Source organism: Pseudorca crassidens, chromosome 15 (genome assembly GCF_039906515.1).
Source record: "Pseudorca crassidens isolate mPseCra1 chromosome 15, mPseCra1.hap1, whole genome shotgun sequence".
NCBI lineage: Eukaryota > Metazoa > Chordata > Mammalia > Artiodactyla > Delphinidae > Pseudorca > Pseudorca crassidens.
In genome coordinates, this window is record NC_090310.1 from 66,886,900 (window position 1) to 66,905,199 (window position 18,300).

Below are 18,300 nucleotides of genomic sequence, written 5' to 3' on the forward strand. Positions count from 1 at the left end.
TCTAAAAGTATTTCTACTAATAAAGGGAAATTTTTATGCTGTCATGTTAAGCAGGAAAACAGAAAAGGGAAATGTCAGCTCCAACGCCTACATAAAAGGTTTCCAGGTATGGCAAGATGTCCCTCTGTGAAAAAGCCAAACACTCGTTATCTGGCCAATAATGTAAAAGTTTGGCAATGGAAGGCACTCTGGCTTGAGGTATATCCTGTATGCCTGTTTTTGTTTTTTTGTTTTTAATATTTATTTGGCTGCATCGGGTCTTAGTTGCGGCACACAGAATCTTTTGTTGCGGTGCATGGGCTTCTCTCTAGTTGTGGTGCATGGGCTCCAGAGCACATAGCCTCAGTAGTTGCGGCACGTGGGCTCTCTAGCTGTGGCGTGAGGGCTCAGTAGTTGCAGCATGCAGGCTTAGTTGTCCTGAGGCATGTGGGATCTTAGTTCCCCGACCAGGGATCGAACCCGCGTCCCCTGCATTGGCAGGCAGATTCTCAACCACTGGACCACCAGGGAAGTCCTGTGTATGCCTGTTTTTTATTAAAAATCCTTAAAGGGCTCAACACTACCTATCTCTGGTGTTTTCCTTAAACTCAGTGCCCAACGCGGTGCCTGGCAACTTGTGACTTCTCAGTAAAGAGTGGCTGAAGGAAACAATAATTGAGGGCAGGTAGGAAATTATTTTCTCTGCAGGTGAGCTGGCCTATCTCTTTTTCTCAAAAAATAAGAACTAAGTATCTCATGATTCCTGCCCCCTCCCGTCCTCTTTTGCCATGGCTGCTAGGACACTCAGACCACTTCAAGAGTTTGATTCATCAGCTTCAAGGGAGCTTCTCCCCCTTCACAGTTGCAGACTGGCCTCCCTGGGACCAAAAGTTGCCTTCCTAGGGAAGCTGAGAAGAAAAGGACGCTCAGGTTGGGGCACACATGAGACTCTCCACGGTTCAGGAGTCTCAGGGAAGCCCCATCCAGCCCATAGGAGCCTTTTCCTGTTTCAGGTTCATTATGAAGTGCTGGGGAGAGGCTCAGTAGGCTTGGGAGGAGCTCAGAACCATCCAGAATTGCTCAAGGACCAGGGAATCCTGGAAATTCTACAGCCACCACCCACTCTAATCCTCCCATATTACAGGTGAGGATCTGCAGCCAGAGAGTGGGAACATGCCTGAGGCCACACAGCCTGCAGGTCTCCTGAGGCCAGTGATGTGTCGTCGTCCTCTTCACCCAACATGGACCAGGCCTTACGCTAAGGCTTTTCATGTATTTAATCCTTTCAACAACCCTATGACACATTACCTTTATTTTAAAGGTGAGAAAACTGAGGATCAGAGAAGTAAAGTGACACTTTTACAATCTTACAGCTAGTATACATAGATCCACAATTTGTACCCAGTCAGCCTGACTGTAGAGATTGTTGCCTTCCTGCTAAACTAATTACTGTTTCCATTAAATGACATAAATTATTAACTTCCCTGTGGAATTCAGTAGTATAGGAGAACAAGATCGATTTCCTCAGATAAGTTTATAAACTTCCTTTCATCAGGCCCTGAGAATGGCCCAAACTTCCTTGTCTCCCTCTCAGCCCTTGCTGTCAGGAAGCTTGGAACCAAAGGAAATACTCAAAACCCGTATCATCACCAGCTAAGATTCTCCACAGATCACTCTGCTCTTCAGCGGCCTCAGCCATTCTCCTCCCACCCTCCCCGCTGCCTGCTCAGGCCTATGCCCACCTCAGAGGCATAGGAATCACTGTCTTCAGCTCGGTAAGGCCTGAAGCTCCGGCTGGGGTCGGGCTTGGAGTCCAGGTCGCCGCTGCGGAAGGCCTCTCGTATCCTGGGCTCCCATTCCGGCAGGTCCCTGAGGTCAGGTGGCTGCACCTAGAGGCACAGGCAGAAGAGACTAAAGGTGAGCATGGGGAGGGGACACGGGGGCGCTAGAAACTGTACCCACCCAGGCCTCTGGCTCTGAAAGAGGCCTCTGACCGCACACCTGAGGGCAGGGGCCTAGGTGGATTTACCTCCGAGGCTCAGCCCCAGCCCTGGTTGGCACACTGCGACTGCCCCACGAATGTCTGCTGAAAGGCTGAATGGCTAGTGGTGAGTGAAAACACTGATTCTGTGAATGCCTGTCTTGTGCACAAACCTTCTGAGCCAGCTTCAACTGTCCTCCCACACATGCGGCCCCAGCTCATTCCTACCCCAAGGAGAACCAAGAGGGAGACCCAACATAGGGCAGTCTGCTTGCTTAAGAAAAGCAAGATCGAGGGCTTCCCTGGTGGCGCAGTGGTTGAGAGTCTGCCTGCCAATGCAGGCACACGGGTTCATGCCCCGGTCCGGGAGGATCCCACATGCCGTGGAACGGCTGGGCCCGTGAGCCATGGCCGCTGAGCCTGCACGTCCGGAGCCTGTGCTCCGCAACGGGAGAGGCCACAGCAGTGAGAGGCCCACGTACCACAAAAAAAAAAAAAAAAAAAAGAAAGAGCTAAACCTCCCTGTACAGACATGGGAAGACGCCCCTCCCCCAGTGCTCTCAGGATGAAGATCAAACCTCCCGACACTGAGGTCCAGCCGCACTCTTTCCCTTAGTCCTTGGACACATCCTGCTCCTTCTGGCCGTATGCCTTTGCACAGGCTGTTCCCTCTGCTTAGAACACTCTTCCCCTGGTGATCCATCCTTCTGATCTCAGCTCAGATCAGAGGTCCTCCCTGACCCAGGGTCTAGGTCAAGCTTCTCATTCACAGAAGCCAGCACCTTTCCTAGCGAGCCCTCATCTCAGTTTGTGATTTCCCATTCAATGGCATGATGTTTTGATGAACATCTCTTTCCCCACTAGATGATGCAGGCTAGGGGGCAGGAATCATAACTGTTTATTTGCTTACCATGGCACCTCCAGCACTAAGAACAAAAAGCATACGAACCATAAATACAGCATCGTAAATAAATGAACAAATAGATACATTACACAAGAAAAACAAGTTGTGCGGTAGCAGGAGGTATAACATAAAGCAATTTGAGGCAAAAACAAATATATGAGAGTACATGGAGAGAAAGAGTTAGAAGGGCATGCTGTGATGATGGAATGTTCTAGACCTGCACCACTTGACACACGCAGCTACCGAGCCCTTGAAATGTGGCTGAACTGAAGAAGTGAACTGTCAATTATATGTATCGTACCTTTTATTAATTTAATTTTAAGCAGCCCACATGTGCCTATGACAGCACTGCTCCAAAACCAGTGTTAATAGCAAAACCTTGAAGGAGTAAGAAGCAGGGGGGAGGAGGCTTCATCTTTTTACCAGAGGCACTTCTGAAGCTCTTCGCATGTTTATGGATTACTCTTGCAGTGATGCTTTTTGGGGGGACAAGTGCTTTTGCTATTTTAATTTTTCTAACTAGTAGTTTATAGATATCAAGGCTGGAAGTTCATTACCTTTAGAAAGCCAAGTTTCTGGCCTTTGCACAGGATCTGACCAAAGCTTTTTTTTTTTTAAATAATACTCGTTTTAAAATACAGCGTTGCAAAAGAAACATGAGGAGAAGAAAGGGCGACCTGGCATAAAAGATAGGGCTTTGGAATGAATTCCTTTATCAACAGCAAATAGCTAAGAGAACTGTGGTATATTCACCCCATGAGATCATATTCAGTCATGAGAACACACAAATTATTGCCACCTGAGACAACAAACATAATGATGAGTGAAAAGTCAGGCACAGGTGAGTGTGTTCTGTGTGATTCAATTTATGCAAAGTTCAAAGACAGGCAAAACTGAATCGAGAGGGGTTACCCTTGGGAGTGGGGATAGTGGCTAAAAGGGGACCTGAGGAGGGCCTTCTGGGGTGCTGGTCACATTCTAGTTCTTGTCCTGGGTGACGCTTACACAGGTGTGCTCACTTTGGGAAAATTCATTAAGCTGTGTACTTGTGCTTTGCGTGCCTCTCTGTACGTATGGTTCAGTAAAAAAAAAACCGTACATACATATATAAAAAAAGTAATAGGGCCTGTGACTGGGACATCTTACCTGGAAGTCTGAGCCAAGGTCTTTGGCCAGAAGAATCTCCTTGGAGGGTCCCTGGGAGCCCAAGGCGGGCAGCGTCGAGAAGGGCTCTGGCTGCTCCTTGTTGGGGTCCCCGAGGACCGAGTCCGCCTTCCGCGTGAAGGCGTGGAGCTCCTGCTGGAGCAAGCTCAGCCGCACCAGGAGGGCGTGGATCAGCTTGGTGTCCCTGGGGCCCTCGCTGTTGTTGCCGGGGGCCTCGTGCAGCCGAAAGTCGGCACACTCGTTGTCCAGATACGGGCGGAGGCCGCCCGTGAAGCCGTTGGCATCGGCCACCAGGACGTCGATGGCCTTGCTGACCAGGACGGCCTGCTCCCTCAGCCCCGGCAGCGCCTCGGCCTCCCGGGCCCTGCAGAGCCGGGCGGTGTGGGGTCCGTGGGCCTCGCCGAGGGCCGCGGGCACACACTGGGCCGAGTCCCCGGCCTCGGCGTCCGTCTCCAGCATCGGCCGCGTGCTCTGGCAGGAGGCGAGGTCACAGCGCTGGAGGTTGGAGAGGAGCACCCGGTTCTCGTACTGCAGCTTCTTGACCTTGCCGCTGAGCTCGCCGATCTGCAGCTTGGCGGCTGCCAGCTCCTCCTGCGAGGGCTCGCTGAGCACGGAGCAGCTGTCCTCCGACAGCGTCACGTCCAGCTCGTGCTCCGAGCGGTACTTGGCCAGCTCGCTCAGCAGCAGCTTGTTCTGGTCCTCCAGCTCGGCTGAGGAGCGCCGGAGCAGCTCAGCCTCCTCCTCCACGAACTGCAGGTGTCGCCGCAGCTCCGCCAAGCTCTCCCCGCACTCGCCGCCGCTGCCGCCCAGAGCGGAGAAAGCCAGGCGGGCCTCGGGGCCCCCGCAGCCGCCGCCGTGGTCCTTCATGTCGTCCATCTCGGCCCGCAGGCCGCGGTTTTCCACCTCCAGCTCCACGATGCGGCGGCTCAGCAGGTTGGCTTCCTCCTCCACCAGCTTCAGATGAACCTTGAGCTCGGTCTCCCGCGAGTGGGGTGCGTCCGCCAGCTCCTCGGCCGACAGGGCGCCATCCAGGTCCCCGTAGAGCGAGCGGTACTTGAGCAGCTCCTCCTTCATGCTGTCATTCTCCTTGGCCAGCTTGGTGAGCTTCTTGCACATGAGGGCCGACTCCTCCTTTGCAAAGTGCAGCTGGCACTTCAGGTCGGCACTGTCCTCCTGTGGCCCGAGGGGGAACAGGGACAGGCACAACCCAGCAAGGTTAGTGTTGGGAGGCTCGGCCACAGCATTTCAGGGAGCACTAACTACGTGCTGGGGACACAGCCCTGACCCTCAAGGAGCTGTGGGTCCAGAGGGGAAGCAGAGAGGGGGACATGCATATTGCAGCACAGATGGGGCACTGCATGTAGCCTGGGGAGTCCAGGAGGGCTTCCTGGAGTAGGCAACATTCTGCCAGGGTCAGTGTTGCTGCTACTACTACTACCATTACTACTGCAGTTTTCTCATCTGTAAAATGGGGCAATAACATTCCCTCCCTCACAGACCATGAAGAAAATTAAATGAGACAATATATAAAAAGTGCCTGCCACCCTGACCATCCAGGACCACTAGAAACTAACTATATTCTATGCCTGACCTGTGCTACATATAGCACTTTCTCTAGCAGAGCATGTGAGAACCATGGGCTCAGGGTGTAGTTTGGGGAAGTAAAGTACACAGCGAAGCTAAGAAAGTGAACAAGGGGAGGATGGAGTAGAAACTGGGGCAGGGTGGGCACCTCTGGGGACTCCCCGAGCTACATGGAGTTAGGCCTGGGGCCTTCAGACTGAAAGCTACTGCTGGGGGCTGCACAGAGGCTGTGGAGGCTGACGGGAGGTACCTGCATGGAAGGTTTCTTGTCCGTCTTCCCAAGGGAGCGGGTTCCTCTTTTCTTCAAGGAATGCTGGAGCGAGATTAAAAAAAACTGAACTGAAAGCTCACAGGGTGAGGCACATCCAAAGAGCAGTCACAGTGCCTAGGGTTCCGCTGAGGGCCCCTGCCCTCCCTGGCCAGCGCAGCCCAGCCATGTCCAGCCTTGACCAGCATCAACTGCTGAGCCAGAGAAGTCTCAAGACCACCCAATGGGTTGCAAATGGGGAACAGGACAGAAGCACTTGAGACGATTCTGAACCCACCTGCCCAGGGTTCCTCCCCTCTCTCACCCTGAAATTGTGATCCAGTTGGGTTGAGCCCAAGACCCAGAAATCTGGGTTTCTGTTCTTGTTTGTCTTTCATTCATTCACCAAAGACTCCCTGAGCACCTATCACGTGCCAGGCATAGTTAGGCATGAAGAATACAGCAGGGACCATGACAGACAGGGTACTTGAGGGGGATGCTGGAGTGTTATGCCTTTAGGACTGGGGCACGCATTCCCCTGGCTAAGACCTCGAAGTTGAGTCCTTCCCCCAGCGATGGCCATTGGCTGAGGGCAACCACCTCATCCAAGGTCATGTGCCCTCCCTGGGTGGGGGTACTGGGGGGGCGGGGAACCCACATCCAGCGACTGGTCCGTGCCCCCTTCCCACTTCAGCTCCAGAGCTCCGCATGGGATCAGCTGAGGCCATTGGTGTGAATGCTCTGCAGCCCAGCTTCTCCCTCTGCCTCGATCCCTGATGGTGTTATTCCAAGGGGACGTTTCCAGAAGCCTCTTGTATGCAAATCTCCATCTCGGGGGAATCCTGAGCTCATGGAACTGACGTCCTAGTGAGGACTTTAATTCAGCATGGATACTAATAAACAAAATGAATATGGAAAACAGATCATAACTACACAAGACGCTTAGAAATGACGAGGAACTGATCATTTTTTACAATTTAAATGGTAGGTTTTCATGCAGATTAAAGCAAAATAAGCCTATAATAATCATCACGATGCAAAACTACAGAAGCAATAGGGGAAGAAATAGATACATTTGATTAGATAAGCAAATTCGACATGGGAAAAAAAATACCCGAAGAAAAGCAAAAATAGAAATAATTAACTGGGAAAAAATATTTGCAATGTATTACACTGACAAAGGGTTAATATCTTAAATATGTAAAGAGATTCACAAAATAGAGGAAAAAATCCAACACACCTATAGAAAAACGGGCTAGAGATATGAAAACCGGTTCACATGCAAAAAAAGATAGATGGCTCCAACCATAGGAAGATGCTCAACCCTAATCATGGTAGAGAAATGTGAATTAAAACTATACTGAGATACAATTTCTCACCTATCAGATTGGCAAAAATCCAAACACCTGACAACACATTCTATTGATGAAACTATGGAGAAACAGGATCACTCATATTTCACTGGCAAGAATGCAAAATGGCACAAGCCCAGTGGAGGGGAATTTGAGGAATTGTTATAAAAATCATTTCTGAACTTTCTCAACGTTTAAAAAAGTCACTCAGATGCATGAGTCCACTGAACACTTCTTCCCAAGAGAGGGGTGATTCATGTTAGTGGCATATAAAATCACCCTTGGGTTACATTTGACTTTTCAAGTCAGGCAGGTAATTGTCAAGCATGCTCCCAGGTAGTCCAAATACATGGGCTCCTGGTCCCCCACGTCTCACACCCAGTCGCTGAAGGTGAGAACCACTGATCTAATCTAAGCCCCCAGTTTACTGAAGGCTAGAGAGAGGTCCCACAGCAAAACCAGAGCTGACCTGGAACCAGTTCTTTTTTTTTTTTTTATGTCTTTATTGAATTTGTTACAATATTGCTTCTGTTTTATGTTTTGTTTTTTGGCCATGAGGCATGTGGGATCTTAGCTCCCGGACCAGGGATCGAACCTGCACCTCCTGCATTGGAAGGTGAAGTCTTAACCACTGGACCGCCAGAGAAGTCCCTGGGACCAGTTCTTGACAGAGCTCTTGTTCTAGCTCCAAAGACCTGGAAGGAGAAAATGTGCCTTCTTGGACAAGGGACAGAGTGGAGCCAGCACAGTGGTTCTCAACCTGGGTGCACGTCAGAATTACCTAGGGAAACTTAAAAAGAAAAAAAAGATGCCCAAGGTCCCAACCCCAGAGAGTCTCACATCATTGGTCTGGGTAGGTCCCAGGCATCAGTATTTTTAAATAGCTTCCAAGGTGATTCTAATGTGCAGCTAAGCTTGGAACCACAGAGCCAGGGAGATGAACCCCAGACAGGCTCTTAAGTTCATCTCAGAGCCGAATCAATTCCTAAAGAGACCTTTTGAAATGCAAATGAGGCAAGAAGGCAGAGGCTGATATTTCAGACGCTGGGTGCCAAGAGCAGGGAGCCAGTATTTGAGAAGGACTGATGGAGGATCTTGCCAGGCAAGGAGGAAAGAGTAGGGAAGGCAGGGGTGAGGGCCACAAAACAAGTCCTTCCCCAAAGACCCCCTCCTACAAAAGGGGCCTGGGAAGGGGATGCTCAGAGACCCCTGCTGGAGTGGTGAGGTGGGGGCCCAGGAGCCAGGTGGTCAGGCTTGCAGATCTGGGCCCGCCCATCACAAGCTGATGGGAGGGGCTGTGACCTCAGCTGGGACCCCGTCAACACTGAGTTTATGATCCTGGGTGAACCCCTTCCTCTCTCTGAAACTCCATTTCATCATCTATCAATACACAACTGAGCCATGGATTAGGTGACCACTGTAGACTTTCTGGAGGAGGGAAGTGGGGTGACAGTAAGGGGAACCAGGGGTCTCCAGGGGCACTGAGAGGTCCCAGCCATCACATATAAAGGAGTGAGATAGCACAAAGCCTAAAGCCATGAAAAAGGACAGAGGGAGGGTGAGATTCACGGACATGGTAAAATCTCTGAGACCGCTTGGTGAGCGAAAGGAAACTAACTGCAAAACAAAACCCGCAACCCTAACGTCCACCGACTGATGAATGGATGAACAAAACGTGGCAGAGCCACACAAGGCAGTATCAGCCACGGAAGAGAATGAAGCCTTGCTCGATGCTACAACATGCTTGAAAACATGCTGAGTGAGAGAAGCCCGCCACAAAAAGCCACACAGCGTATGAATCCATTTACATGAAGTGTTGAGAGGAGGCAAAGCCACAAAGGCAGAAAGTAGATGAGTGGCTGCCAGGGAGGAAGAGGAAGAGGGAATGGGGAGTGACTTGGGGTTTCTTTCTAGGGCGAGGAAAATGTCCTGGAATTAGAGAGTGGTGATGGCTGTAAACTCTGAGTATTCTAAAAACCACTGAACTGTATCCTTTAAAAAGCAAACTATATGGTATGTGAATTACATCTCAGTAAAGCTGTTATTTAAAAAAAAGCCAGAACATGTTACCATTTTTATAAAGATAAGACGTGTGTGTGTGTGTGTATACACGTGTGCACATGTGCATGGTGGGGGAATATGGTCTAAAGAACAAGCACCAGGCTAATAACGATGAGAGTACAGGGAACTTGCACTTTGCACTTTTCTTCCCCCACATTTTTTCAGGAGGGAAGACTTGGTCCTCCAGCGTTTTCTCTTTAAAGTTTTTAAAAATTATACAATATTTTAAAAAATAAATTAATATATAAAGACACATTCTCACTGTAAATCTGTACTCTTCTGACAAAGCAAAAGCCCCCCTGTTTACACCCCCATCCCTTCTCCTCCTGAGGGTGACCACAGCTGAGGGTCAGCTGGAGCTCCTTCTAGATCCCTGGCTCTGTGTTTAAAATACTGAAATAGATGGTGTTCTTTTAGACTTTCCTTCCTATGTTTACTCGACTCTGTGATCTTTGACTTTTATAATAAGCACCTTAAAGCAGAAGAAAACCCCAAAACATCCAGCCTTTAAAAAGACAGTCTGTGTTCATGCTATATTATTCTGTATGTTACAGAAACTGTGCATGTAACATAATCCCATCTTTATGAAAAAAAATACATAGAGGAATATACATCACATAAGCACAGAGAAAGGCCTGAAAAGACACAAACCAAACCAAATCACAGGTTAGGCTGAGTCAGGCTTCGAATTGAGGGAAGTGGTTAGGGGAGCCTTTCTTCTTTTATTTTATGTATCATTATTATTTCTTACATTTTGGAGGACACACTCACATACTTCAAACTTCAAAAAACCCAAAAAGGGGGCTTCACCTGGTGGCGCAGTGGTTGAGGGTCCGCCTGCCGATGCAGGGGACACGGGTTCGTGCCCCGGTCTGGGAAGATCCCACATGCCGCAGAGCGGCTGGGCCCGTGAGCCATGGCCACTGAGCCTGCGCGTCCGGAGCCTGTGCTCCGCAACGGGAGAGGCCACGGCAGTGAGAGGCCCGCGTACCGCAAAAAAAAACAAAAAAAAGAAACAAACCAAAAAGGAACACAGTGAACCCTGTGACCAGCTCTCTTGCCCGAGGCAAGCAGTGCAACCAGAGTCTGATGTGTCCACCCTTAGAGGTATGCTAGGCATGCATTTAGATGTTTTTGTAATGAAATGTTTGCTTCACTGAGCTTATATTGCTTTTTTAGTAAAAAAAATGCACATATACATTTCAATATGTGTGTGCGCATACGTAGAAAAACGTATTGGAAGTACAACATACTGGGAAGTACTCCCACCCAAATAGTAATTTGGTAATTACTCGGAGGAACTCCCTCTGAATACTGGGTGAAACTTTTTCTCCTTATGGCTTACTTGTATTTCCTAGTCTTTCTCTACTACGCATATATTACCTGTTGGGTGGGAGGGGAAAGTTATAGTAAAATGTTTTTAAAATGTACTTCCCCAAGAAAAGTCATGAACACCATTCCAACACATTTTCAGAGGGTGAGTTCTGAGTGCCCACCAGAAAGGGAGGGCAGTGGGCAGAGAAGAGGGGCTGAAGCAGCAAACCTTTTCAGGACCAAAGTGGTTCCAGCCTTTTCTGGATGGAACTGCCCCTGTCCCTGCCCCCCACCTCATCTAAGCCATTTGGGCTCCCACACTGCTCTGCGGCTCTGGAGGGAAAACAAGGCAGGCTCACAGAGCACAAAGACCTTCCTCCTCTCTGCAGGGCAGCAGCTGGCCAGGCGGCCTGGGGGACCGCATTGCCCCTCAGGGAGCCAAGGCCCGTCACAGCCCCTCTGTCAAGCCCCCAGGGGCAGATGCTCTGGCCCTGGGCCTCAGGTGGGCGGGCTGGGGCAGGGCAGGACAGCACCCGGGCACCAACAAGAATGCCAGTCACAAGTGCCGGACCCCGAGGGCACAGTCCTTGGCCTGGCACGCAGCAGGGGCTTCCCCACCCACCAGCAACTCACAAGGCCGCTTTTGAGCAGCCGGGGCGGTGCCTCTAAGCATCCTTGGTCTAACGGCTCCTAGTAGGAGCAGAAGCTCTGCCCTCCTTGCCCTTCTCCAGGAGATTAGAAGAGGGCACTTCCGCCCCTCCAGCCCACACGGACAGGCTGCCTGAGCACAGCTCTGGAGAGGTCCCCTGTCTTCTAACACCTTCCATGCTTCCATGCTGCCAGGAAACAAAGACCAACCTTCAAGGAATAAAACAAGCCTTCTGCCAAAACAGTTGGGTAGATTTTCATCCAATTTACAGGGGATGTTTGAAAAGGTCTCACTGAAAACACAGACTGTGCTGTGTGTACCAGCTTTACTCCAGGGGGGAGCCTGGGGTAGGGGTGCATCTCAAAGACTGAGGAATTCTTCCTCCAAAGTGGCTGAAGCAGCTAGAGAGTCGGTGTGGCTCCGGGCTGAGGGAGATCATTTGAGTGGAGGAAACAGAGTGGTTTGACACGGACCCCAAATCAAAGTACAGGGGCAGACGCTGCCAAGTGCAGGCGTTGATTTGCTGCCTAACTGCTCCTTCCACGGGCACCTGGCAGTTAGATATGGAGAGCTCCTTGCTAGAGGCAGCAGAAGGATATGTATTGAACTAAGGCCCACAGGTGATGACACTGATAACCAGTATTTGCCGAGTTCTTATTCTCCACTAAGCATTTTACCTGCTTGTCTTGATTAATTCTCATAAACACCTCTGAGATGTAGGGATTCACGTTTTTTTTTTTTTTTTGCAGTATGCGGGCCTCCCACTGCTGTGGCCTCTCCCGTTGCGGAGCACAGGCTCCGGACGCACAGGCTCAGTGGCCATGGCTCACGGGCCCAGCCGCTCCGCGGCATGTGGGATCTTCCCGGACCGGGGCACGAACCCGTGTCCCCTGCATCGGCAGGCGGACTCTCAACCACTGTGCCAACAGGGAAGCCCCCCATTTTAAAAAAATCTATCATTTATTTATTTTGGCTGTGCTGGGTCTTAGTTGCAGCACGTGGTATCTTTAGTTGCAGCATGCGGACTCTGAGTTGCAGTATGCATGCGGGATCCAGTTTCCCGACCAGGGATCGAACCTGGGTCCCTTGCATTGGGAGCGTGGAGTCTTACCCACAGACCACCAGGGAAGTCCCCATATTCCCATTTTATAAAGGAACAAACTGAGCACTGGAGCGGTTACATGATTTGCCCAACACTACAGTTATTTGCAAATAAGTGGCAAAGCCAGGATTCAAACTCAGGCCCGTGTAACTCCAAGTTCGAGTTTGCCCTGCAGCACACAGGCCACGGCCAGGCTGCATCAGATGACAACGCCAGCAGAACTGAGATTTGAACCCAGGTGAACTGATACTATGGTGAGTGCCCTTCCTCCCCCATGAGAGTGGGAATCAGGCCAAGAAGCCTGGGCCAGAGAAGGAAGTACTTGGAGTGAGTGGCCTCTTCAGAGGTTCCAAAACACAGCTGGGTTCTAGGAAGGCCCCTGGATGGGGCAAGGAGGGCACGGGCATCACCGTAAGAGTCAGTGTGGCTTTGGGAGATGGGGAGTCCTGGGTTAGGATTCCATCCTTGTCTTTCCCCTGTCCCAACTATATACAGCAAGTCCATGCTTTCACTGCTGAGGACCTGGGTTCAATCCCTGGTCCCGCAAGCTGTGTGACGCAGCCAAAAAAATAAATAAACAAAATAAAATAAAATGGGGACAAAATCACGATGTACCTTGGGAGGCTGCTGGCTACACAACGTGAAGACACACATAAAATGCTTAGTGTAGTGCCTGGCACAGAGCAAGCACTCAGACACAGCAGCTATGTTATAATAAATCCCATCGACGCTGAGATTGGCTTTCTGCCTAAAATAGAAAGACGGGGAATGATACTGGATTGGGGGTGGCGGTGGCTCGTGTTACGATTTTTGAGCTGCAGCCCAGCTGGCAACGGTGCCACTGCAGAACACAGCTGGGGCAGGCCACCCTCCCTTCTCTCTAGCGAAGAGCCATCTCCATAGCAACCACATCAGCTCAGGCCAGGGGCTCCTGTTCCCAGCCGGGTGACAGCATCGCCACAGCAACCTGTCAGCATGGCAAAGGCAGATCTCGATGATGGGACTGGAACAGCTCTGGCAGAAGAATTGCTAAGGGACCCTCGTCTCCATAGAAACCATATCAGGAAGGAGAGGGAGGAGAGAGGGCAATCAGCAAATAAACACAGGGCCACGCCTCCTTCCGCAGATCCTAAGACACTGAGGGGCACATCAGGGAGGGCTAGGCCAGCCTCACTGACGTGGCCTTCAAGAGGAAGTGAACCAGTGTTTCCTGAGCACCAACTGTGTGCCAGGCACCACAAAGGGCTCTTTACATGCTTGACTTTATTTAAAAGTTCACTAATAATAACCACGCGCCCCCCCCCAAAAACCCCTAAATACAGCAATCATAGAATAAAAAGCAAAAGCCACTGCCTACCATCTCCTACCATTTCTAATGCCTCAGTTCAGTGGGTTTTCCTCCAGACTTTCCTCCAGCCTATGCATTTGCACATATAGACACATGCTTCAAAATCAGTTCATTCTGTATGACTTTCCAAAATAATTAGTGGGATTGCACAATACGTATGGTTCTATAGCTTTCTCTCCCCGCTTAACAATGTATCTTAGAGATCTTTCCACATCAGTGCATATGTATCTGCCTTTTTTCTTAAATCGTGGGAAAGTACACCTAATATAAAATTTACTATTTTAACCATCTTTTTCTTTTTGATGGCAGTAAAATATACATAACATAAGATCTGCTATTTTTAGCCATTTTCAAGGGTACGATCCAGTGGCATTATCACCATTCACCTCCAGAACTTCGTCATCATCCCAAACTGAAATGCTGTCCCTATTAAACAGTATCTCCCTATACCCTCCTCCCTCCAGGCTCTGGTAACCTCTAACCTACTTTCTGTCTCTATGAATTTGACTACTCTCAGTATCTCATCTGAGTGGAATCATATAATACTTGTCCTGTTGTGTCTGGCTTAGTTTACTGAGCACAGTGTCCTCGAGGTTCACCCACGTTGTAGCCTGTTTCAGAATCACGTTCCTGCTTAAGATTATACATACATTGTAGGTATATACTACATTTCTGTTGGTTCATTGATGGACATTGGGGTTGCTTACACCTTCTGGCTACCGTGAATAATGCTGCTATGAACATGAGGGTACAAATATCTGTTCGTGTCCCGGCTTTCAATTTTGCTATATACCCAGAAGTGGAATTGGCTTATTTGGAAATTCTGTTTAACTTTCTCAGGAACTGCTATACTACCTTATTCTTTTTAACTTCTTCACAGTGTTTTATGGTTACCCAATCTTATGAATGATCATGAACAACTTCATAAACTGGGTACTGTTATTATCCTGATGTCACAGATGAAGAAACTGAAACTTAGGGGAGGTGGCTTCAGGGTCTCAGCCCCATCTCAGGCAAGGAAAGGCTGGGTGAGCTCAGGCAGGCTCTCCCTCTCTGGACCTCTGTTCCCTCTCCTTTACAATGGGAACAGGCTGACATCCAAGGCACCTTCTGAAACTGTCTCTCCTTTTCACTATCAAGGGTGGCGGCGATGAGATGTGTGAAGATGGTTCCCTGTTATTGGCCAGGCCATGGAGGGCAGGAGCCCTGGGCAGCCCTGAGTAGCAAACACCTCCCATCTCCACACCGAGAAGCCTTTGGCACGTCACACCAACACACCCAGTGGGGAGGGCAGCAGAAGGATTGTTATGGCCTCAGGGCTGTGGTGTCTGTCCTGGAATGCTGGCACGCCTGCCCTTGGGAAGGTGAGAACTGTGCCCCGGAACAACGTTCGATCCTAGCATGCCTCATGCGCAGCCAGACAGCTGAGGCCCAGCTGTGCCTCTGGGGGCAGAAGGCACCGGGGCCGCCTGGGACACAGACCCCTGGATTCTGGAGGATTCCAGCCCTTAGGCATCACCTGGGCTGATGGTTTCCAATCTGCACAGCCCACTGGGCCCTACGTGACCTGGAGGACATCGCTCCCTCCCTCAGGGCTGTGTTTTCATCCATAAAACTGGTACAATCACAACCTCATCAGGCCTTTCTGAAAATCATGGAAAGTGTCTAGCATGGTGTTTAACATGCTGTACACCTAACACACAGCAGAAGGAAGAATGGGATGCCAGGTGGAAGGACTCTCATGACCAAAGACAGAGAAGCTGGTGCCTGGGGTCACACTCAAGAAGCATCTGGGGCTTCCCTGGTGGCGCAGTGGTTAAGAATCCGCCTGCCAATGCAGGGGACAAGGGTTCAAGCCCTGGTCCGGGAAGATCCCACATGCCGCGGAGCAACTAAGCCCGTGCGCCACAGCTACTGAGCCTGCGCTCTAGAGCCCGCGAGCCACAACTACTGAAGCCCATGCGCTCTAGAGCCCGTGCTCTTCAACAAGAGAAGCCACCGCAATGAAAAGCCCGCGCACTGCCATGAAGAGTAGCCCTCATTCGCCGCAACTAGAGAAAGTCCGAGTGCAGCAACGAAGACCCAACGTAGCCAAAATAAGTTAATTAATTAAATTTAAAAAAAGAAAAGCATCTGTGTCCTGGAAATGTGTTGAGACACCAGCCAGAGGCTGCCCAGACCCGGCAGTGACTTTATACCGAGTGGCAATGCCAGGCAGTCCCTAAAGCGTGTCCACAAAATCTATACCACTTAGTCCTTGCAATGATTTGAAGTATTACTATCCCATTTTATACATGAGGAAATTGAGGCGCAGAGGGCTGGGTCCCCTGCTCAGCACTGTTGCATGTTTTCGCAGGCAATCCTCTCCCAGCTGTGGTCCTCTGATGGCTGACTGTCTCCTTCGTTAGCCTGTGGGCTCCTGGAGGACAGGAACCAGGTGTCTCTCACGCACCCCTGTGTCCTTAGTATCCAGCACACAGTGAACACAGTAGGTGCTCAGGGAACGCGTGCTGGAGCAGTGAATGAATAGACAGCTCTGCCAGGGAGGCATAACTGTGCAGAGACAGAGGCTCAGAGACACTGGCTGGATGGGGTTGGCACATGCCTGTCCAGCCCAGGCCTGGCCCTGCCGGGGTGGACGGGGGCCTCACCTCTCTCGGCCGCTCCAGCTCTGTCTGCAGCACCTGCTTGGCCAGCTCGGTCTCAATGAGCCGCTGCCGCAGCTCCTCATTCTCCTCCTCCAGCCTCGCCCGTTTCTTCTCCACCGCCTCGAGCTCTTTATGCAGCCGCACGGAGATGTCCTTAGAGACCTGAGCAAAGGTGGGTGATGAGCAGGGCATGAGCAGGCCATCCTACCTCTACCACAGAGCAACCCCAGCGTAGGCAGGTACTCTCATCACCCCCACTTACAGAAGAGGAAACTGAGGCACAGAGAGGTCAAGTAACTCACCAAGGGTTGCACAGCCAGGAAGTGGTAGAACCAAAACCCAAACCCAGGCACCCTGTGTTTCCCATGTCCACATCATAGTTCAGCTCCCAGAAAGCCTGTTCTTAGCAATGCCTTTACTTTTATCTGAGCCTTTTGATGCTTCCAAAAGCCTCTCCTGTCCACCCTCTTGCCCAGTTCTCACCAGAGCTTAAGACAGGGCCAGAAGATCGTTTTATTTATTTTTTTAAATTTAATTTTATTTATTTATTTTCATACAGCGGGTTCTTATTAGTTATCTACTTTATACAAATTAGTGTATATATGTCAGTCCCTATCTCCCAGTTCATCCCACCACCACTACCCTCCAAGAAGATCATTTTAAAGAGAGGTGAAACCCAGAGCAAGATGGGCATCCCCAGAGACATCTGAACCCCATCTCTGCCAGTGACCAGCATACGTTCCTGGGCAAATTATTTCCCTACTCTGGGTCTTTCCTTTAACTACAAAATGGGTGCAATAATAACAGCACCAACCTCACGGGCCGACAGGAGGACTGAATCAGCTATTGCACAAAGGCCTGGCTGAGTGCCTGCACAGTGAGCGTTGGGTAAGTGGTAGCTGCTGTTGGGAGGCGCTGAGCCCAGAGCGGGCATGACTTGCTGGGGGTCACAGTGTGACACAGACCATGAGGCCTATTTCCAGTTGTCTGGGATACAGAACATGCCCCCAGTGACAAAGGCTGGGCAGATGTCCAAGTCATCCCTACAGAAGGAGTTAATGGAGCTGCAAACTCCAATCCCGGTTCCAGGACTCTGCTGCAAGAGCACCCCGTTTCCTTGAGGACCCTTCTGTCCTGTCCCCTGCTGGCTGGGGTGAAAGGTAGGAAAGGGGGTCTCTTCTCTGGGGATGAGGAAGGCCCTTCTGAGCTGGTAAATCACAACTAGCCCCCATCCCCAAGTGGACTAAGTACTAGCACTTGTTGAATACCTGCTATGTGCCAGATTCATTCCTCTTCACCCCAACTCTGCCCCCATTTTACTGGCAAGGAAACTGAGGCTCAGAGGGCAAATGACTTGCTCAGAGTCAAACAGAGCTAGTGTGGGCCAAGCTGGAGGGAGCTCAGGGGCTTTGGCTGAAGGGCCAGCGTGGCCCAGGCTCCACAAGGGGTGTGAGGGCTTTGCCAGCAAGAGGTATGTGTGGGGCAGACAGCCCAGTGCCTCGTGCCTGCCAGTCTCGGAAATGGCTGTGGCACCTCCTCCCTGCCGGAAGGGAAGAGGGCCCTCCCTGGCTCTGCCTTCTGCGGGCCCAGGCCCAACTCGGCACGGACCCCTTGGCAGTGTGCAAGGCAGGCCAGGAAGAACAACGGCCAGAAAGGAAATCGAGCCCTGCCTCCCCCTCCTCCCTCCGTTGCCCACTGCCTCTCTCAGCCCCCTGAAGACCTCCTAGGACAGCTGGAAGCTGGCCCACGAGGCTCCTCCCACAGTCTCTCTAGGCCACCAAACCCTCCTCATCCACGAAGTGGGGGGAGCAATCCCTCACCAGCAGAACGAGGACTTCGCAGGTGGGAAGACTAGATTCAAGCCTGATTCCAGCCCTCACTGGGTGTGTGACCCAGGACAGGTTATTTAACCATTTGAAGCCTCGGTTTCGTCATCAGTAAAAGGGTGTTGATATAGCCTAGTCACG

General features: G+C 50.8%; 1 protein-coding gene across 4 annotated transcripts in view; it reads right to left on the reverse strand.

The window, feature by feature from the left end:
• The window catches only part of MTCL2 (microtubule crosslinking factor 2), a 72,773-nt gene that overhangs the window by 28,174 nt on the left and 26,299 nt on the right, over positions 1-18,300 (reverse strand). For all 4 annotated transcript variants that reach the window (XM_067708059.1, XM_067708058.1, XM_067708061.1 and 1 more), the window contains exons 3-6: positions 16,337-16,495; positions 5,863-5,925; positions 4,011-5,201; positions 1,722-1,868 (exon numbers count right to left, since the gene is read on the reverse strand). In XM_067708059.1, coding sequence (XP_067564160.1) covers positions 1,722-1,868; positions 4,011-5,201; positions 5,863-5,925; positions 16,337-16,495 — 1,560 coding nt within the window. The remainder of the gene's footprint in view (positions 1-1,721; positions 1,869-4,010; positions 5,202-5,862; positions 5,926-16,336; positions 16,496-18,300) is intronic.